Source organism: Littorina saxatilis, linkage group LG4 (genome assembly GCF_037325665.1).
Source record: "Littorina saxatilis isolate snail1 linkage group LG4, US_GU_Lsax_2.0, whole genome shotgun sequence".
NCBI lineage: Eukaryota > Metazoa > Mollusca > Gastropoda > Littorinimorpha > Littorinidae > Littorina > Littorina saxatilis.
The window spans coordinates 50,037,726-50,061,264 of NC_090248.1; the positions used below are offsets into that span (position 1 = coordinate 50,037,726).

The 23,539-nt window shown below is 41.4% G+C and overlaps 1 protein-coding gene across 1 annotated transcript; it reads right to left on the reverse strand.

Moving 5' to 3' along the window:
- LOC138964998 (inhibitor of nuclear factor kappa-B kinase subunit epsilon-like) lies at positions 1 to 22,666 on the reverse strand. Its single transcript, XM_070337119.1, has 18 exons — positions 22,555 to 22,666; positions 21,320 to 21,445; positions 20,667 to 20,796; positions 18,882 to 18,972; positions 18,547 to 18,637; positions 15,784 to 15,941; positions 14,837 to 14,947; positions 12,723 to 12,908; positions 11,850 to 12,073; positions 10,644 to 10,782; positions 9,190 to 9,319; positions 8,192 to 8,295; positions 7,221 to 7,349; positions 6,565 to 6,666; positions 5,973 to 6,057; positions 4,545 to 4,600; positions 3,703 to 3,762; positions 1 to 1,829 (listed from the first exon to the last, which is right to left on the reverse strand). Exons 1-18 carry the CDS (start codon positions 22,648 to 22,650, stop codon positions 1,769 to 1,771), a joined length of 2,079 nt encoding a protein of 692 aa, XP_070193220.1. The 5' UTR covers positions 22,651 to 22,666; the 3' UTR covers positions 1 to 1,768.
- Between the last annotated feature and the right edge of the window lie 873 nt (positions 22,667 to 23,539).

The window sequence follows — 23,539 nt, forward strand, 5'->3', positions numbered from 1 at the left end:
TCGATGAGGTATTCATTTATTTTAAACATAATTATTCATAAACATACTGTACTTTCGGGACGATGAGGCGCAACTTCAACCCCTGCACCCTATTGACCGGTATCGTCTTATGTACAGCAAAAGAAAGCGCCTATTGTGTGGATTTTTCTCAATTTTACTTTTAAAGTTGGGGTTGCGACCTTCATAACGAAGCTTCTTATAGTCCCCAAAATACAGTAATCAAACCATGCATTGCTGAACTTGTCTCTCTTTACTGCATATGAAGTTTGTGAGCAAAACAATTTTTAACTGTAAACGCACACCTCTACTTCATGTCCTCATCTTCAGAACCTACTTGGGCAATTGGGCACTTTCTACAATAGAAAATTGAATCAAGGCATTGTATCACAACATTTCAAATTCAAGACCCCTTTGTACAAGAATGACGTCTGTCAGCTTAACATTTGATGTGGGAGTTATATAGTGCTCCTTTTTCTGTTCCTTCACTTTGGCACAACTTTGTATCACTCCCCCCCTCAGGGCGGGGATGTAGCTCAGTCGGTAGCGCGCTGGATTTGTATCCAGTTGGCCGCTGTCAGCGTGAGTTCGTCCCCACGTTCGGCGAGAGATTTATTTCTCAGAGTCAACTTTGTGTGCAGACTCTCCTCGGTGTCCGAACACCCCCGTGTGTACACGCAAGCACAAGACCAAGTGCGCACGAAAAAGATCGTGTAATCCATGTCCGAGTTCGGTGGGTTATAGAAACACGAAAATACCCAGCATGCTTCCTCCAAAAGCGGCGTATGGCTGCCTAAATGGCAGGGTAAAAACGGTCATACACGTAAAAGCCGTGAGAGTTTCAGCCCATGAACGAACAAACAAACAAACAAACAAACTCCCCCCTCAACTCTTCCCCTCCCTCAGTCTTCACCCATTGATTGAAGATTGTTGTTAAAGGCACACTCCTTCTTGTGTAAACAATGTGTGAGACAAGATCCTTCATCCACTTGGTCACATACCAAAAATCAACACCCTGTGTGCTTGCTGTGGTCACTTGAAAAAATGTTTATGCTTTAAAAAAATTCCTACGGTGCACACTGAGCATCCGGGCTGTTTCATTTTAGTGTGTGACCAAGTGAGGCTGATGGGGTCTATGTCGACCAAAAGAGTGGGATTCCCTGTAGGTGGAGTTTCTGTAGGGGTATTCCCTGTAGAGTTTTTCAATAAAACTTGCAAACCATACTCGAATTTCTAAGAAATATCAAAAAAGATCGAAAAAAACATCAAATTCTACCGATGTCGCCAGGCATCACGTGACTTTCAGTGAGATCAGCGAAACGCTACAGGAACTCCACCCTGTGGTATTTCCTGTATATGGGGAATCCACCTACAGGAAATCCCACTCTTTTGGTCGACATAGACGCCATCAGCCCAAGTGAGGGAATGGTCTTTTACGATGACTGTAATGTCCTGGTCAGATCTGAGACGGCGATCTAAACTGTTTTCACAAGAAGGAGTGTGCCTTTATGAAGTAGCAACTGATTTGATCAAACACAGCCAGCTCACTCACAACCACAAACTGTGACCCTCAAGTTTAGTTTTTCTCTCTCTCTCTCTCTCTCTCTCTCTCTCTCTCTCTCTCTCTCTCTCTCTCTCTCTCTCTCTCTCTCTCTCTCTCTCTCTCTCTCTCTCTCTCTCTCTCTCTCTCTCTCTCTCTCTCTCTCTCTCTCTGTGATACAAATTTGTTTTCCAGGAATGCACACCCAACTTGTCAAACTGCATCAACATCTCACTTGGGGGGTATGTTAAACACTTCAAGAGCTTCCAGGTTGTTGGTAAGATCTTGCATCCTGCACACACACAAAAACACAGCATAGACATTACTGTGGGAACCATTGACTCAGTTAAAGATTTTTTGCAGAAATCTGCATTAGCAAATTACTAAGCAGATTACATTTTTATGAATGACTAGAATGAATACCCGCTTCGCCGGGTAGCCGGCTTCGCCGGGAAGAAGTACTTAGAGCCGTACGCCGGCTTTGCCGGGTCCGAACAATGGACCCGCCAAGCTTAGGTCCCTCCCAGATTCGTGGAATGGGAACAGCACGAAAATGTTATCGAGTAACATCCTTGTCGACGAATGTAACAGTGTTAATCACCTGTGGAGGCGAACTCCACTCAAACAGGACTGAGCAAGTTATGGCTTCTCAAAGGAAGGCCAGTACATAAAATTACACAAAAGCCGCCAGACCACATCACAAACAGAACTGAACAATGCACAGGTGTTGCTCACATAGAGACACACACACAAACACACACACACACACAAAAACACAGAGAAGCCGTATCTATAGAGAGATAGATGACAGTGTATTTTTCGCGTGGCTATAAATGGATTCGACCTTTGCACTTTTACAGTGAGGATAATTTACGGGTCCAATTTACGTTCTGTACACTGCGTTGACCTTCTAAAAATAGTAACAGTAACAGAACGCCGGGAATATCCGAAGACGCTCAGCGCAGTGGACAGCGCAGTGACATTCTAAAAATAGTAGTAACTTACAACTGAACGGGAAAGCCACACGAAGGAAGGGAGATAAACGCCAAACACTGGAGAAGATAAGGAAGAGTTACTTATAATGGTGAAATGAACACAAAAACCCAAATCAGAGCACGTGTTGAAATATCTCATCGATGATATTGTGTCCGGGGTGTAGCTGAATACGGTGTCCAAATTTGAAAAAGATCCACCGAGAACTTTGGCGTTGTGATGTGGTGTAGCGGCTATGGTGTGTCGGTATGGGGGCCCGGGTAGCTGAGGTGGAACCAAAATAGCTGAGGTGGAACCAAAATCGGTTCAGCGCTGCGCGCTGAGAGCACGTGTTGAAATATCTCATCGATGAGGTTGTGTCCGGGGTCTCTCTGAATAAGCCCACCAAATTTGAAGCAGATCCATCGAGAACTTTGGCCGTGCATCGCGCACAGACAGACACACACACAGACACACAGACACTAGTCGTATATATATATAGATGTCCGCCTCGTCCGTCTGATGGTTTCAACATTATATCTTGTGTGTCTTACTCTCTTCCTCTTCACTACGATGTACAGCATTTGAGAATCTTTGTAAGAGACTGTTTGGCGATGTTGGGCTGTGGCTTATTAAGATTGTGCTGATCAATTCCTCTGTGTAAGTGTGTGTGTGTGTGTGTGTGTGACTGTGTGTGTGTGTGATTGTGCGCTTGTGTGTGTGAGTGCTTGTGTGCATTTGTGTGTGTGTGTGTGTGTGTATGTCTGTGTCTGTGTGTATGTGTCTCTATGTGTATGTGTGTCTGCATGTCTTTGTCAGTCTGTGTGTCAATATCTGCCTGTGTGCTACAAAGAGAAAGAGAGACAGAGAGAGACAGAGAGAGAGAGAGACTAAGAGAGACAGAGACAGAGGGAGAGAAAGAGAGACAAAGAGAGACAGAGAGAGACAGAGAGAGAGAGAGAGAGAGAGACTAAGAGAGAGAGACAGAGGGAGAGAGAGAGACAGAGAGAGAACTAAATAGGAGACAGTGCAGAGAGAGAGAGTGACACAGAGAGAGAAAGAGACAAAAGAGGAGTAACATGAGAAGTAAGGACAAAAGGTGGGATACACTCTGTAATGTAAGTACGTTTCTCTACAAAAAATAAATATACAGACATCAATGATGTCAAAAAATATCAAACGTTACAACTCACATGCTCTTGAGATCCATCAGCTGAGATCTGTCCACCTTTGTGTTGTTTGCAGAAAACAAGCTAGAGAGAAAGGAAACCCCAAATATTATTAAATAAGATTGCTAACTATTCATCTTGATTTTTCCTGTATAACATGAATTTGTGAAAATGACACATATAGTGAATGTGTTTTATTTAAGTGTTCTACTTTTATTAACACTTTAAAATAGGAAGTAAGAATCAGGTATGCATATGCAAAAATAGAGGTCAATCAGGACTGTCAGAGCTTAATTTACTTCTTCTTCTGCGTTTATGTGTACACTCATAGGGACAACCAAGCTTTGACGTGTATGGCCGGTTTCTCCCTGCCATTTGTGACCCTCCACCATGAAATGAGTCGCATGTCACCTTTGCAAGATTTTCATATTTTTACATTTTCCTAGAGTCTTTTATGCTCTATCCAGTGGTGAAAACCGTTTTAGAAAAGAGCGAAAACTGTTTGAGTTATAAGCCTGTGACTAAGGTGACCCTCACACTGTTACCAGACACTCCCCGGACTTATATTAAGCCTAGCGCAGAACCACGCGAGGTGACAGGCGACTCATTTCGTGGTGGAGGGTCACATTTAGGCAGTAACACTCTGATTCTGGGTGACTGTCTTATTCAAAAGATTAGTTGCCCTATTTGCTTTTACTCCATCAGAAAGGTGGGGGGGGGGGGGGGGGGTGGTACCCTCTCCACAAACAGTCAACAACGCAAACAAGAATTGTAAAATGCACGTTACATATGGAATGATTCTTATTAACAAGGTAAGAAGTGCGCTTTCAAAGGCTGAATTCTAGTGGAAAGTAGGCTGCACTTACCTCTTGCTGACCTTCACCATTTCGGCTTTGTGACCTTGAGATCGGTTAACACAACTCTGAAACGAAAAGGACAAAAAGGCTTTATTTATTTGATAAATAGCATATGATTTTTATTAAAAATCCAAACAGTGCATGTGAAAATGTGCAGTTCGAAATAAGCCAATATAGCTATTCTGATGAACACGTGGGGGAATTCGGGGGCTGTGATTGGATGGTCTCTTCCTATCATCAAAGCATATTGCTGCCGAAGTCGGCCATTTTACTCAATATCCAAAAGCATATTGAGTAAAATGGCATCCAAAAGCATATTGAGTAAAATGGCCGACGCATGGTTCCGGTTTACACATCTGTACCACGCGGCGATGTTTCTATCGACAACAGCATATATACTGACAACTTGAAATTCTTCTCGGGAATGTTTTTCAGCTTTACAAACTTGAAATTCTTCTCGGGAATGTTTTTCAGCTTTACAAATGTCGATAGCAAATTTCCAGAAGCTGCAATCTGAAGCGACCTATCTCTGATTCTAGCAGACGATCTCTCCAATGTTTAACACAAAATCAGTTAACTCTCCTGTCACATAGAACGTCCATTGTATAGTGCAATGTTGAAATGAAGTTACTGGTCTGAAACATTTAGTCGTTTCTTCTGAGACAATCCTTGTTCTCTTATCATCTGCAGATTTACCGCAGTCTTCACCACGCGAATTCCCAACAGAAGTCAGACTTTCGAACATACAATATACGTAGGCAAGCGTGATACGTCATGACGTCATATGATTCCTAGCATATTGACGTAATGCTAAACATCCGGTTATCTCGAGTTTTCTCCGTGATACATGTCCGTGGGTTTTTCAATGTTCGGTTATTTCCGTGGCTTCATGCGGAAAGGGAACCGTCGTCTGCACTCAACGACATGGACCATTCTGGTACTTGTTGCTGACAAAAACATGATTTTAACACAGAATTTAATGTCAGAATAGCTATATAATCGCTATTGTGTTTTCATCGTAGCAATAGGGTCCCATATTTAGACTCGAACAAGTATAATGCGACTCGTCTTCGACTCGTCGGCATTATACTTGTCTCGTCTAAATATCGGGCCCTATTGCTACGCTGAAAACACAATAGCTGGTACTAATGCTGATGAGGTCTATGTCGACCAAAAGAGTGGGATTCCCTGTAGGTGGAGTTCCTGTAGGTGGATTTCCTGTATACAGGGAATACCGCAGGGTGTAGTGCCTGTAGCGTTTTGCTGAGATCGCTGAAAGTTACGTGATGCTTTGCGACATCGGTAGAATTTGATGTTTTTCTATCTTTTTTGATATTTCTTACAGGAACTCCACCTACAGGGAATCCCACTCTTTTGGTCGACATAGACCCCATCAGCGGTACTAATAGTCTGGGACCTCTGCGTTGAATGTTTTACCTTGAACAGCTGGGAGACAAGGGAGACAACTAGGTGCAGATTCTCTTGACACACCTGCAGTCCTGCAGTCGCCTCAAGATAAGACCTGCACAAAGAAAAAGAGATGACATATATGCTTATCAGAAGAAAAAAACCAGGAAACACATAAAAAATTAAACTACCTAAGTAAACAAACAAACCAAAATAAAAGAGAAAATAACAGACATGCTTTCTCCATCCCTTTGAATGGAAATGTGATCGACAAGAAGAAGAAGAAGAAGTATGGAAATGTTACATGATAAGTGCAATACCGTTTGTCTATAACGACCACCCAAGGGATCAAACAGAAGTGGTTGTTATAAACAGGTAGTCTGAATTATGAAATTAGGAAAGGTGAATTTTGAATGAAAAAAAACCCTAATCTGGGATCCTTTTGGATGGTCGTAATGACGGTCCTTAAATGATCCAAAAGTTGTCTTTGCAAATACTTTTTACCAAAAATTCATCACTAAATTCGCGATTAATTTGAGGTTTAATGAACAGGTGGTTGTTATTAAGAGGTGGTCACTAGGGAAGGTTCCACCATATATGGATTTTTTTTTTAACTTCTTACCTGTACCAGTCAAGGAAACTGTCACGCAGAAAAGTTGTCTTCTGGAAGCACTGCTCCGACCACAGACGGACAGTACGTTTGTAGGCATCTTCCAGATTTCGCCTGGGGAAAAATTCCATCACAACCATTCACTTATTGGAAACAAAAACTGGCATAAGGGTAAGCGGCATCAGAGGAGAAATACAATATGCATCAAAATGAAACCAAAGTTCGCCACATTGGCTAATGTGCATCTTTGAACCTAATTAAAATTAGTGTTACAAGAAACAAAGAAAAAAAGAAGACTAAACAACAACAAAATTCTGCTGATCTGCTTGTTACCAAATAGATTGCTAGAGTCCATAGACTGATAATGAAATACATACATAATTTAATCATGAGGACATTCCAGGATTCTAACAACTGGCACATTCTCTCTCTCTCTCTTTTCTCTTTCTCTCACACACACACACACACACACACACACACACACACACACACACACACACACACACACACACACACACACACACACACACACTCTCTCTATCTCTCTCTCATCCTAGATACCTTTAAAGTAATCATTAGTGGTTCAAATGTCCACTCCCCCCTCTCCACCCTACCCCACCCCTCCACACACACACACACACACCTCACCACCATGTTACTAAACTGACCTGCATGCAAGCAGACAATTTTCATTGTGTTGAGAAGTAAAGCGATTCTTGTCGGTGCTTGTTTTTCTCGCCTTCATCTGTCTTAGCCATGACTGCACCTCCTCTTTCGCCCTCTTAGTCTCCTGGGTGCTGCACAGACAAAAACCTATAGATGTCATCGTGGAATTTTGCCGTAACTCGATTCTTGGCGAATTTGATGTGTTCGTGTTTTAGACAAAGTAAATCATTTTCCATGAGAAATATATTCTCACAGCCTTGAGCCCCAGAACGTACGTGTTCACAGGAAATGTTAATTACATTTTGGCGGGAGATGTGAACTGGCCAACCACATACAGTTTTGTTTGGCTGGCAACACTAAAGGTATGTGAAGGCGGTGCATCTGTGAGAAAGTTGTGTAAAGCTTTTGACTGTTTAGATATCGTAATCTGCGACAAAAGACAAATCGTTGCTTCAGCAATGCTGTGACCCATGCACTGTCCCTTTAAGATTAGTGATTGGCTCTAGGATACAAACATAGTTAGCAAGGGGAGATAAACAGCAGTGGGTGGTGTGAATCCCCACTAGCTTATGGGTAAGAAAGCAGCTGGGCCAGGGGAGTTAATTAGCTTGGCTACCCCAGTGGCTCAAGGGTACCATGCACCTCTTGGCCAGGGACAAAATCTCAGAGTATATATGCCTTCTCTGACCTGGCATAACAGGCCTGAAAGTGGCGAGTATTTCACTTGCCATGGCGAGTAAAAACATGTAACTGGCGAATAGAAATGTTTTTCTACTCGCCAAATGCGAGTAAAGTTGCTGAAACAAATTTTTGGTTTGGCTAGTGAAGTTTGCTCTCTGGCTAGTACATTTTCAGAATCACTAGCCAAAGGCGAGTACACCATTTGTTGGCCTTTCAGCGCTGCATAAGTCTAGTATATAGTAAATGTTGTACTAACATGTTGTAAATGTTGTAGCTAATTTGAAGTCCTTACCATTTCTTGCCATCAAAGTTCCACTGGTTATCTTCAAAGGGAAGTTTAACTGTGGCCGCTGCACCCTGGAGACTTTCGTCTACTAAAGTCATTTTCTGCCTCACCTGACCCCCCAAAAATAAGAGAAAAATAAATACATGAGATTATAGTTAAATAAGCAAGCAAGTAAATAACAACCCTTTTTCTTCTTCTTCTGCGCTCATGGACTGAAACCCCCCCGTACACCCGTGTTTTTTGAACGAGTGGGTTTTTATGTGTATAGGACGGTTTTAACACCATCATTTAGACAGCCATATGCGGCTTTCGGGGGAAAATAACAACCCAATTACTGGACAATCAAAGATTGATTCTTACAGATCAATAAATACATTTGTGTTTACTTCAGGTATCTCAAAATTAGAACATTTTCAACATTTCATAGCAATCGTTTTGGAAGACGATACATTAAAGGATGTTACTTTTAACTCTGAAATGACTGAAACAGAGAAGGACAGTTTTTTTTAACTAAGCTTCCTGCACATATAGCTCTAAATTTGTAGCTGTCCGAGTTCCATCATGATAATTAACTTTTCTCAGGTATAAAAGCTGTCTATATACAAATCCATGGTAATTAATGAATCAGAACCAAAAGCACTACACCTTTACAAAGGATTGGAAAAAAGAACTACATGTACTAAGAGATAAATTGGAACCCTCCTTTTGAGACTCTCCGGTTGAAGATTTCCTCTATTCTAAGACCGTGTTTTCTCAGATTTTCTGTCAACAAGGTCTGTAAATGTACCTCCATTTTAAGACCTTGTTTTCTCAGATTTTCTGTCAACAAGGTCTGTAAATGTACCTCCGTTTTCAGACCTTGTTTTCTCAGATTTTCTGTCAACAAGGTCTGTAAATGTACCTCCATTTTAAGACTCCCTCCCTTTTAAGACCTTGTTTTCTTATATTTTGGGAGGTCTTAAAAAAGGGTTCCACTGTAACATTTAAAATGCAGTGTGACTAACCTGTTCAAAGTTGTCTTTCTCCTGCTGTGTCCAATTGGTCATATCTGCTGTTCCTCGTATCACATCAAACAGTTCTGTCATTGGGTGAAATGACTTCTCCGTTTCCCGCATTTCATGTCGAAGTTGGAATCTGTACAAATAATGAGTATTAGACAGAAATTACCTGTTCTTAAACACTCCGTTGAAAGTGATTCAAATGGCAAGGTAAGGTTTCTAGAAATATCTTGATAAAGTAAACCTCAAATATAACTGGTCATTTAAAAAAAAGACCTGACCAAAGGCACACAAAGCAAGGGGGATAGTAAAAGAACAAAAAAATACAAAAATCAAAAACAAAAGATATCTGTACTCACCGATACAAGACCAGCACAAAACAGTACAAATTTTCGCTTATGTAAGATTCATCAGGAACAAACAAACAAAAGGCAACAAAAAGCAGACGCAACACCGAACGAACAAGGTTTGAAAAGAATATGGAGGGGAAACTCAAAAAAGGGAAGGAACTCTAGGAACGGAAATAAATCACAGGGGAGAGAAGTGGTTGGATAATGTCAGGGGCACACGCACACACACTAACAATATTACACATTCATAAAAGGAAAATAAAAAAATAAAAAAAATTAAACGAAAACATTAAATAAAAACAAACTGACATGGAACAGACACAAAAACAGCTGAAATGTTCAAACCTGAAACTAGATGGTTACTAAAATGCACTAATACCTTGAAAACAACAAACACAACCAACCAAAAATAGTACATAACTGCCGATTGCTTAAAGGCTGACATTGTCCTATTTAATTACTTCCAGGGCTTTTCCCATCGTTGCGGGGATGTATAAATTAAGCTTCCTGCAAAGTTTTAGCTTTGAAGTCCTTACTAATTAAGAGAAATAATTCATTCTTTATGAAGGAAATTGCTCACCTTCCACGTGCAAAACGTAGTGATATTGACACGCCAGATTAGCGCGGTAGCGTATTGTGCTAAGCAGGAAAGCGCGCTTTTCTGTATTCTTGTTAACTTCGCAATTTCCGGGAAACATCCACTTTCACTTTGAGACTGTTTTGTTTACATTCGACACTATCAAAACCACTTTGCAATACTGAAATAATTTTTTCAGTGTTCGAAAGCTACAGCTAATCGTTATTATATCCCCTTAGGTACAGTTTTATAACATTATTGGCACATGTAAACAATAGGAATTAATTAATGAACGCTACGAAAAGGGCAGCCTTTAACAGAACTGATTACAGTGGAACCCCCCTTTTAAGACCCCCCAATTTAAGACTTCGACTCCCTTTTAAGACCCTGTTTTCTCATTCGTTTTGTTCATAAACTCTGTAAATTTACCCCCATTTTAAGACTCCCTCTTTTTTAAGATCCGATTTTCGCAGATTTCTAAAGGTCTTAAAAGGGGGGTTCCACTGTTCTTAGTAAGATTCAAGACGACAAACCTTAGTCTGTGCCGAAGTTTCAGCAAGTGTTGTTGGAACAAAGCAAGGGCTGCTGTACGTCTGTGAATCAACGCCACGATGCCACACATCTCTCGGCCTTTGCTTATGTCTGCCATACCACCTGAAAATTGCAGCTCCTCTGCACAGAGTAATTTCAATGAATAGGACAATCACAATGCACTGAGATGGATCAGTGCTTCAAGAGCAATTCTTGGCAGAAAAACAAAATCACTGTCACAATTATTGAACAAGAGAAAATAATTATGAAGAAATTGTTGCCAGTGCCATGCAATGGTACCTTATCTTGACTAGGTACTTCTCCTTACTAAGGAAAAACAGAGACACATGCAGACACACACACAGACACACAGACACACACACAGTCACAGACACACAGACACACAGACACACAGACAGTCACAGACACACAGACACACAGACACACACACAGTCACAGACAGTCACAGACACACAGACACACAGACACACACACAGTCACAGACACACACACAGACACACAGACAGACACACAGACAGTCACAGACACAGAGACACAGAGACACAGACATAGTCACAGACACACATACAGTCACAGACACATACACACACACAGTCACAGACACACACAGACACACAGTCACACACACAGTCACAGACACACACACAGACACACAGAAACACACACACACACACAGACAGTCACAGACACACAGACACACAGACACACACACAGTCACAGACACACACACAGACACACACACAGTCACGGACACACACACAGTCACAGACACACACACAGTCACAGACACACACACAGTCACAGACACACACACAGACACACACACAGTCACAGACACACACACAGTCACAGACACACACACAGACACACACACAGTCACAGACACACACACAGACACACACACAGTCACAGACACACACACAGTCACAGACACACACACAGTCACAGACACACACACAGACACACATACAGTCACAGACACATACACACACACAGTCACAGACACACACAGACACACAGTCACACACACAGTCACAGACACACACAGAGACACAGACATAGTCACAGACACACATACAGTCACAGACACATACACACACACAGTCACAGACACACACACAGTCACAGACACACAGACACACAGACACACACACAGTCACAGACACACACATTCCTTCCATTCTCACCAGAAACAATCTTGGACATGGAGGGTTCAGGTGCCCCAATGATGGAAGGAGCGGAGGCAGGCAGAGGGATGATGGGAGTGGCCGAGTCTGTTGGCGGCATGTCGAACAGCTGTTCGTCATCATGCAGCCAGTCGCTCAAGTGTGACTCTCCATACAAAGTGTCATGAAGCTTGGTCCCAGGCTGGTTCCACAGCTTGCACAATGCTTCCTTCAGCTGGGCAACACTGCAATGTTATGTCACTGAGTTAAAGTTGATGGGAAATATATAACTCTGATTAACACCCATTATCTGACCATGCAATCACAGAATCTGTTACATTCTAATTTTAAACCAAGCTTGATTGAACTACAATTGTAGTTAATAGACGATGTCAAGAGATAACTCTGTCGGCTTTGTATGGGTTGTGAAAGAGTGAATACTCTTGGTTTTAGTGAGTCAAACATTCCCACATGACATTATAATTATAGGCCAGTCATTAACGAGGAGTGTGTCTGAAATATGGGGACAAAGAGCAAGTGTGGAAAGTTTGCCTCAATAAAAGCAAGAGTATTCACTCTGTCACAACCCATACAAACCAGAGAGAGTTATTTCCAGAGTTTTTCTATTGCAGGGTTAAGCAACTTAAGTTTTGTCATTCTAGTATCGATCCTGATGACTGGGTCAATAATCTTCAGCAGGTTGAGTTTGCAGCATATGCTTCAAAAGACAACACTTGGAACCTGCAGGACAGCCTTACTCTGCAAAAATCATCTCCTGACAAAAAATGTTATCAACGTTTGTAAATTACCAATGATAAGATCTTTTGGTCTGATCTATAGCAATTTGTATGCTATATCTTTTCCTTCAAATTGTGCCACCATTTTTATGCCAACCTGTTCAGCAGAGGCAGGTACGCAGCATCAAAGGGACTGTGGTGTGAAAACAGAGCCAGTACGGCCACCGGTTCACGAGCCAGGATTGTCTGTGTCTCCTGGAAAAATCCCTCAAAAGTCCACACCCGCCGGGGGTCTCGCTCAAACAGCGCCACAAGCAAAGGCTCCATCAGCTTTTGCAAACCCCTGCAGAAAAATTGAAACATTAAAAATAAACTGTAGCAACAGAGAATTACATGTTCAATCAAACAACATATGACAACAACCCTAAACATAAAAACAAAAACATTCGAAGTAAGAACACTCAAAGTACTCCAGACAGGCACGTCCGCCCACATCCGTACTACACACCCACACCCACATACACACACACACACACACACACACACTCACATGCACACTCTCACGCACATGAATTGGTGGTAAGAGATGTAACCAATGCATTGCACTTCTATTACAAATCTAAAACAATCACACCTATGGACAGTTGCTCTTCTAATGAAAAAAAGTTTATTCTCAGAGTTTCGTTCTTGGTGGGGTTTTTCCATTATATAATCAAGTGGTTTGGCAATTCAGAGATGTCAGCATACCGGGGGAAAAAAGGGAACATAATTTGATGTGTTTCTGAGTTCAAAAGAGTTATTTTTAGTTAAAGGCACAGTAAGCCTCCCGTAAACCATCACAGATACTGTCAGGCTTTTACACACAGTAGAAACACCCTTCCATTTGAACGCTCACCAAACGGGAACATCCTAGGTGCCCTACGTAAAGAGTGAGCAATTTTTAAAGAATTAATTTTGCGCCGATTGCTCAGAGACAATCGGACCGTGGTGCGTTTTGGCGCTGGACCTAACTTTTAAAATCTAACTAATAAATTGACAGTTAGCTTGTTACACAAACATTCTTAAATCATAAAAGAATTCTTTTTTCATCAAGACAAGATCAGTACAATTCGAAGTTTTAAAAGTTTGAAAAAAGAAAAGCCCAGAAGCAGGGTCACGCAAGGTCGTGGTTCTCGTAGCAGACGACGGTTTATGTCTATCGCCAGTTCCTCTGAACAGTCAAAAGCCATCGCTCGAGTACTTGTGAACCACAGCCGTTTGTTTCGTGCATAGTCAGAGGTGCATAATAACGTGCTATTGCAGATAAGCTCACATCGAGTCGCATTCAAATTACTAACTGACGACTATATTGTGAAAAATCAGTGTTGTTGCCAGCCTAAGAAGACAATAGGTCATTTGGACCTCCCTAAAAAAAACAACAACAATAGGTCCAAATGCCCTGGCTTTAAAAAAGCAATAGGTCAAAAAAAATTTACAACTTTGTTGCAACTTTTAGCATCTTTTTTTGGGCAACATTTTCAGGCTATTCGCGTTTTTCCCTTTCCTTCTTATTCTGAACCTGTTTAAAGTCCTTTGACATTGCTTTGATGTCGCTTCCTAGTTTTAATTGTTCGTAAACTTTGCGAGGAAAATGAGCCTGACATTCCTGGCCTACCCTTTCCAATACAGTGCCCGATGTGTGAATGTAGGGATCCAGTTGACCACCAAAACGTAAAAACTATCTGTCCATCGACCGGACAAGGCTAGGTCCAATGCGTCAAATCAGAAAGGAATGCGTCAGAGACCGAAGACCGAGGCCTGGCAACAACACTGAAAAAGGGAAACTGGATCACACGGGTTCACGATGGCTCAGGGGTAAGATAAACCACGCAAAAATAAATTCTTTGAAAATTGCTCGCTCTTTGCGGAGGGCACCTAGGATGTTCCCGTTTGGTGAGCGTTCAAATGGAAGGGTGTTTGTACTGTGTGTAAAAGCCTGACAGTATCTGTGATGGTTTACGGGAGGCTTACTGTGCCTTTCAACGAATTCCAGAAATAACTCTGTCGGGCTTTGTGTTGGTTGTGAAAGAGTGAATACTCTTGCATTCTTGAGTCAAACTTTCCCATGTGACATTATAGGCCAGTCACTAAAGATGGGTGTGTCTAAAATATGTGGACAAGGAGCACCTGTTGAAAGCTTGCCTCACTATAAGCAAGGGTGTTCACTCTTTCACAACCCATACAAACCTGACAGAGTTATTTCCGAACATTGTCTATTACTCCAACACTGACCCTGAAAGTTGACTTGTGTCTGGTAGTTCATACAACCACTGTATCTCCCCATTGGGTCTGTCTTGTCGGGCACCGATCACTCCAGCAGGCTTCTTGGTTATCATTTCATACCTGTCAGACAAAAGATAAAGTTCAACTGTATATAAATTATCAACAAATAATTCAGAAACACACACACATACACACACCCACCCAAGCATGCACACACACACACACACACACACACACACACACACACACACACACACACACACACACACACACACAACCTAACAAATAATGTCTAGCCACTTAAACATGACCTCTTTCACAGATAACACAGAACGCGACTTCATCACTCGATCAGTACCAAGTTTTCATTCCTGTCAGCTGAAAATCAACATCTCTTCTACCATCCAGCTTATAAGTTTCAAGTTAACGATGCACAAATACAGTGTAGCTGTTTGTGACACAACTAGGTACATTTTTAGCCAGCCTGAGAGGTGATACAGAACCGTCAACCATACACACAAAGTTTCATCTCTAAAACGGTTTGCGCACGTGCATGCATACAATCATCTGAAGCTCAGTCAACTATAGTACAAAGTTGGCTCTCACAATCACTTATGATATGTGTTGTATATAGGGTCTACCAATGCATCAAGACTGGAGAATTTCTCCTTAGATAATTTGTGAAAACACCAACTCTTAGAAACAACTAATTCTGCTATCAGCCTTCAATATGTAGAGAAAAGGGCAGGCCTTTTTATTATGCCTTATCCACAATTGCTATGAACACACAGTATAAGATCGAATCCTCTGCAGCTTGGACAACAAAAACTCACATGAATCAAAAACAGGAAAGGTTAGTCTTTGAACACTGCAACATCCCATTAATAAGCCTTTTTTTGCAATTTATTGTTGATTTTGGAACCTTCGTATTCTGTTTTACGCTTTCAGAAACTCACATGGTAGTGCGATCACGGCGACGGTGGAATGGGCAGAAAGGGACGTCACCAGTGGCAGCGTTATACAGAGTTGCTCCTAGACTCCACAGATCCACACTGTGAGGAAAACGCAGACTTTTCCCCTCATTTATGAAGGCTGCGTTGAACACCTCAGGATGCTGAAACAAATTAAGTCCTTTAGTGAATGATGTTTTGTAGATCATTTTGCAGCAGACAGAAAATACCCACAAATAATATAAATGCAGTTGTTGTGTCAGTTTCAAAGCAAAAGCCATCTTTTGTTTTGTGACATGTACTCTGATTAAGTTCCCCCACATAATCATTATCATGTACTCCTAGAATAATCAAACAAAGAAAGCACTGTTTTATTCTGTGGTTTTTTCTGTGCATTAATATGTTTTAATGATATAATCATGTACAGTGGAACCCCCCTTTTGGGACCTCCTAAAATCTGGAAAAAAAACAGGTCTTAAAAAGGAGGGAATAATAATAATAATGCAAACTTTTATAGCGCTATTCTAGAAAAATGTCTACTCTTAGCGCTTTACAATACATACATCGACCAAGCATACTATACACGCACAGGCAAAGAAACCGACCAAACATAACCAACAAACTATACATGCACAGGCAAAGAAAACGACCAACCATACAATACACGCACAGGCAAAGATAACGACCAAACATAAACAAACATACTATGACCAATCATAACCAACATACTATACGGGCGCAGGCAAAGAGAACAATCAGCACATGTAATAATTACTGACAACTAATGATGCAGGCATACAATGACAATCCAATACACAGCCTAGGCACAAGAACCACATAAGGCTACTGTATAAAAACGTGTCAACAATACTATTTACACACACACAAACAGTGCTGACACAAAACGCAGAAAATATATATACACGTTATTTTAGGCACTAGGTAGGGGGTGAGGTGGGGCGGTATGGGGTGGGTGGGGAGATGCTGGAGGGAAAATCACTTGCGCTGAAAGAGGTGTGTTTTGAGATTTGTCTTGAATGTAGTGAGAGAATCTGTGTGTCTGAGAGGCAGAGGTAATCTATTCCAGGTCACAGGGGCTTGATAGGCGAAGGACCTCTCGCCACATGTCTTTGTTTGCACTGTGGGGAGTCGGAAGAGTCGAGTGTCGGCGGCGGAGCGAAGCTGACGAGAGGGGGTGTAGAGATTGAGGAGTTCTGAGAAGTATTCTGGGGCAGAACCAGAAACGACGGCAAAAGAAAGAGAGGAGAGTTTGTATTCGATCCTTTTAGTGATAGGCAGCCAGTGTAGAGAGTGAAGAAGGGGTGTGGCGTGTTCATACTTGGAAGATTTGAAGACCAGGCGGGCAGCGTTATTTTGGATCCTTTGAAGTCTATCTAAAAGGTACTTAGGGAGACCGGCCAGAAGAGAATTGCAATAATCTATCTTTGAGAGGACTAAAGAACACACTAACGTTTTGGTTGCATCAGTGGTGAGGTAGTGACGGACTGAACTAATCTTGCGCAGCTCTAGATAGGCGGACTTGCAGATGTTAGAGATGTGTTTTTGGAAAGAGAGAGTTGGATCGAGAGTGACGCCAAGGCTGCGGACAGACGGAGAGAAAGAGATAGGTAGTTCGTTGACAGTGAGAGAGGCAGGAAGAGAAGGGTGATTGAGAAATTTCTTAGAATCTTAGAACATGGGTAAATTAACAGATGTTATGAACAGAAAATCTGAAAAATCAAGTTAACTCATTCGCTACGTGTCTGAATTGGAATTCCGACAGCTGTGCTTAGCGTTGCCGACACGTCTGAAGTTTAGTTCATACAGATATCACGAAATGTTAACGGTGTGAACAGCCCCGCTGACCAAGGGAAACAACCCCCGCAATAAACTTCTGCCTGTCTACAGTGGAACCATTCACTGTAAACAGTTCCTTCCCTTCAATTGTTGGGAATAATTAGATTTTTTTGACGGTGTACGACCCACGTGTTTTGACTTTTCCAAGATGGCGGATCGCTCTGCTACAAGACGTATTAACTTGAAAAGAGTGCTAGAACTTGTTATTCAGGATGGTTCTGATCTTGACCAGAGTGATGATGATAGTGGAGATGATATTTTAGATTCTGATGACGAGTTTGTGCCAATGGATGATGATTTGGGTGATGATTCGGACAATGAAAGTGTCGATCATGACATTGTGTATGATGAACCCATGACGTAGAAATTGTTTTTGTTTTTTTGCTACAAAGAGGTAGTTTGACTGGATGTGAAGACAACAAAAGGTATGTTCTTTCAAATGTTTCATATATTTTCTAAAAGAGCAAGTTTCAAACTTTGCAAAAATGTATGGTAGGTAAGGTTATTTTGTGTTGTTGATTTAAATTTTTTTTTAAATGGGTCAAAATCGTGCGCTGGGAGGGAACACGAGGGACAATTTAGACGCGTCCCGAATGAGTTAAAAGGGGGGTTCCACTAAAACATTAACTTGATTTGAGCTTCATCAAATTTGCTTTAACTGTGTACGTGTATGCCGACACCAGAAAGATGGGCTACACCTGGAGTCAGATAGAAAAGATGGCCCAGGACAGAGGACTCTGGAGAGCTGTTGTTGGCGGCCCATACCCTGACAGGAGTGACGGGCATTGAGGAGGTGTACGTGTATGTATCAGCAGTTAGACAGTTAATCAGATTAATTTGAAGAATAACTATGATACAATGATATTGAGCCTAATGTATAAAGATCATGATGAGGATACTCATGTAGCATACCAAGTATTCTTCTGTTCCTACAAGTGATTTGAAGAACTCATCATCTTCCAAAGGACGAGCTGTTCCAAAATCAGACAGCTTGAACAGAGACCTGGAAAATAAAATAACCATGTTACAAACTTACACACACACACACCACACACACACACACACACACACACACACACACACACACACACACACACACACACAGAGAGACACAGACACACACACAGATTCTGTCAGTCAGAAAAGAGAGCATGTAGAGAAGCACACACACAAGAATTTAAACATGTGTATGTGGGTGAATGAACACTATAAAGTCAAAACTAAAATGTCAAAAGCAAAAAACATACGAGCCATCTTTGTTGATACAGCGCAAAATGTTGCCTGGTTTGATGTCTCTGTGAACAAAGCCACTGTTGCGTAGATGTTCCATACCAGAAACTGCAAAATACACTTTATTATATCAGAAACATGTACCTCAACTCTCAGGAATGTATGCATAGTGTACATTTTAAAAAAAATCATCTCTCTACATGAAAAAGACTTCTGTTAATTTCATGCAAGATGAGAAAACAGAACAAAATTCCGACAAAATCATCTACGAAATTACCATAAACTGCAACCCCGGAACTGAAAAATATTTTAGTAAACATACACACACACACACACACACACACACACACATTAACAACTACCCTGACAGCATTCTGATAATCATCGCTCCACGGCTATCGCCAGTTGTCTCTCTGGCCGGACGCTAAAGTCCTACGCGAATCTATCAAAACAAGAATACAGAGTTATCTCCCATATGTTGTTCCCGAGCAGTGTTCGCGAGAGGAAAATGATTGCAGATTGGCCGACTTCGACAGTGATCTCCGTTCTGTTCTTCACAGTTATGATAAAGACATCGTTCTAAGGTCAAAACAAGTCGAAATTGTGGGACTGCTGCCGGAAGGAGACTGTAATATATGTGACCCTCCACCACGAAATGAGTCGCATGTCACCTCGCGCGGTTCTGCGCTAGGCTTAATATAAGTCCGGGGAGTGTCTGGTAACAGTGTGAGGGTCACCTTAGTCACAGGTTTATAACTCAAACAGTTTTTGCTCTATTCTAAAACAGTTTTCACCACTGGATAGAGCATAAAAAAACTCGTTAAGAAAATGTAAAAATATAAAAATCATGCAAAGGTGACATGCGACTCATTTCGTGGTGGAGGGTCACATATGGTTGCATCACTGTCAACTGGTTACAGAAAAAATCGTCTGCTCCAGCGAGCGCCGAAACCAAACGGTTGATTATCACGTGACACTTTTGCCATATTTATAGTTGTTTGCACAGTAAATACAGCCGCGAAAAATAGCTCGCTTGAAACTGTCTAACATATTAATTCCTTTGTAATTTAAAAATTACACAACACCACGAACAAGAGGCGAAGCCATCAAGGCTCATGTAAGAAATCGACAAACAGTAACACAAACTCAATCACTCCGTCACACACACACACACACACACACACACACACACACACACACACACACACACACACACACACACACACACACACACACACACACACAGAAAGAGCATAGGTGAAACTGTGCAAGAAAGCGAGACACTAGATCTAGATCTGTCTGTCTGCATGTAGCCTACTTACAAGGACACGACTGCCAACTAGTCTCGGCGCGCTCAAAATAATAATGACCGAGACTTTCAGTACTTCCTTCGCGTGACGTCTAACCCTCTTACGTCATAATGTGACGTCAATGTAATGTGACGTCTTCAAATGTTAGAGTTTCTACCACAGACATACACACGCACAGACGCACGCACGCACGCACAGACAGACAAAGTTACGATCGCATAGGCTACACTTACGTGAGCCAAAAATCATTATCGACGATCGCGAATCTGCTTACATCCATAACACATTACGAAAAGATCAAAATATGTAAAAAATCAATTTCCTCGCCAGACAAGGAAAACCAAGGCATCCTGTCAGGGATAGAATGAGACCCGAAAGGGAATAACTCATTTTTGACCTGAGTTCAGGATGCCCTGACAGAAGTATTTAGGATGGACATAAAAAATTAGCCTTGCTTAAAAAAAACAAAAAACAACCACGAACGGTACAAACCCATATGCTTTAGAAGTAGCAGAAAATCTGTGTCAGGTAAACCAAACATGTTGTCAGGTTCCTGCAGGTATGATGCCAGACTTCCCCCCTCACAGAACTCCATCACAACCACCACCTGTCGACTCATCAGCTGTGGGGTAACAAAACAAAATAGATTTAACACAATTTTGAGAATAAAAGTTATTTGATATCGGATTTATCCCATAAAGGATTGGAAGAAATCATTAATGGAAATTGATTCTCTTCTGAACTTCTTGCAAAATTCGCTCTCCCCTCCCCCCCTCCCTCCCATGCTAACTATGCCCCCCATTCCCCCTCCCCCTGCCTACAATAGCCTCTCTCCCCCTCCCCCCCCCCCCCCCCCTGTACATACCCTCTTACAACTATGGATTCCCTTCCCCCTCTCTAAATCAGGACTGAAACCTATATTTGAGCATTTCTTATAAGCAATGAACATGAAGGCCATTTGTTGTTTTTTTACTCAAATCAAGTTCCTAACCCAGGTGTCACATATTACACTTCAGACAATTATACCTGCACACACACAGAAAGACAGATATACACACAGAGCATACATTGTATTAACTGTATTTCTCTCTCCCTCTCATACACATTCATACACATGTACACTGGTGACATACATGTATACAGACCTCATGTTCAACTCCAACAAAACGAATGATGTTCTCATGTTTCAATTTTTGTAAAGCTGCAATTTCCCGATTGATGTCTTTGACAGCATGTGGTTCAAATATCTTGAGTGCATGGAATTCTCCATCCTGAAGAGAGAAAAAAATCAATCATTAGAATTCAATTTCAAACTCGAGGAAACATGCATGTATGAAATTAAAATGATAATTGGGGGGATTCTGAGAGGAATTAAGTAAAATATGTTTGGAGGCTTTAAACCCCCTCCCCTCCCCCCCTGAGATCAATTAGGTGTCATTCTTGGGGCCAAAACTTCTTCAGACATCATCATTCAATCTTTTTTATTTTTCAATTTAACACACACACAGTACACACACACACACACACGCACATCAGTGTTTAACAACAGGGTTGAACCTGCACTTCTGTTTACTCAGTTCTCTCATGTGATATTTTGCAGCACGTTAATCTGTGTCATTTATAAAAGTGTGCTGCTTGTGAACAGGAAGCATTTAAAATACTTAGTTACAATTTATAAATAATAAATTAAGTAGATGTGCAACGCCCTGCAGGGGTGGAGCAGTTAAGCCAGAGGGGGGTGGGGGGTGGGGGGGGGGTTACAACCTGGGGTCCAGGGGGTAGACCCCTTGTGGGGTACAGGGGCAAGGCCTCGTTGGGGGGGTCTGGGGGGGGGGGGGCTGAAGAGTTTTAGCTATTTTATGAACAATTTATGGCTTATCCTTGATCAACTGGTGTCAGCAGCCACTCATTATTTCTTTTAAAGTTAGTATTAAATCTGCTTTTTTTTGGACAGCCGGAGGGGGGGGGGGTTCCGGAACCCCATTAACACACACACACCCCCCCCCCCCCCCCCGCCCTCTACAGGGATTTCCTCACTAACGTGGAGAAGAAGTATAGTTAAAAGAATAAAATAAGAAAATAACACTTAACAGATTTAGTTTTTAAATGAGTATGGTTATAAACGCACATAACTATTTGTGAAATACGGCTTAGACTGAACTACTGCTTGGGCAAAAGCTTTGGATTTCATCAACTACCAAGTGGGCCTGAGTCATTTGATCATGCGCTGCGGTTCTGAGGAATCACCAACATTGTTTGTAACTTTGTTTACATATTTTCCGACGAATTTTCCCCAGCATATATACCATTCAATTAACTTTTATTAAGCAATGGACGATCATCGTATCAAATGAGTACATTCTTCGGTTCGTTCACTTGCCTTTGACAAACCTTTGAAGACATTACAGGTCGCTCCCTGGCCAAGACGATCGTCTACACTGTAAGTGTGTTTGCCTGTACCGCGAACATTCGCCATCTTGCAAGTGCCAGGCAAGTACGCTTCAGTGCTATTTTTAGAGAGAGGAATCCCCTATTGTATCGAGATCGCACTTCCGCTTGCAAATCGAAAGTAGAGTTTTGTGATTAGGCCAAAAAAGAAAAATAGTCTGTTTACGGTAACACAGGCAAAAAACATAGGGTCGGTAGGTCGGGATTTTTTTTTCTAAAAAAACATATTTTGCCAAAAAACCTGACTTTTTATTTTTTTAAATTTTTTTTCTCCCCCAATTAAATGCCAACAAAAAGTCTAGGGTCGCGCGAAAAAATAGGGTCGGTCGGGATACCGTAAACAGACTATTTTTTTTATTTTGGCCTTATGGGTTGTTCTCGAAGAGATATAGAATATTCTATATCTCTGTGGTTGTTCTCCAGAGCTGTGTAACAGTGAAAAACATGTCAAACGAATGATGTTTCTTAAATCATTTGAGAAATTGTAACCATAAAAAAAAGATTTCATTAATAAATACTGGTTCCAAATGCATAGATCTATGTGGCCTCCAGAGAAAGAAATAGAAGTACTTGCACATTTTGATTGTCTGCGTTAATTCAGTACATTACACGCATTCCAAAATACATGGATTTAAATACTAACCTTTTTTTAAGACAAAAAACTATAACATGTTTTTGTTGCTTGTCTGTATCATTATCGTATTGGAGTATTAATGACAAGAGAAAGGTAAATACAGTCTAATTGCCCTTTGATATACATGATAAATCATTTAAAGGACCGAGAATGCATGTCACCAAATGGTACCTAGTTCTGGAGAATAACCCATAAACTATATACCTAGATTATTTGAAAACTGTGTGTGTGTGTGTGTGTGTGTGTGTGCATATGCGGGGGTGTTTTCAGCTTGAGAATCTGT

What these genes read in the sequence shown, in the direction of transcription:
- LOC138964998 (XM_070337119.1), bottom strand. Translation starts at nt 22,650, where the DNA reads ATGGCGAATGTTCGCGGTACAGGCAAACACACTTACAGTGTAGACGAT. An exon ending in AATTGTCTGCTTGCATGCAG is followed by an intron (nt 6,667 to 7,220) that starts GTCAGTTTAGTA and finishes ATTTTTCCCCAG; the next exon opens with GCGAAATCTGGAAGATGCCT. An exon ending in ATGGTGAAGGTCAGCAAGAG is followed by an intron (nt 3,763 to 4,544) that starts GTAAGTGCAGCC and finishes CTTTCTCTCTAG; the next exon opens with CTTGTTTTCTGCAAACAACA.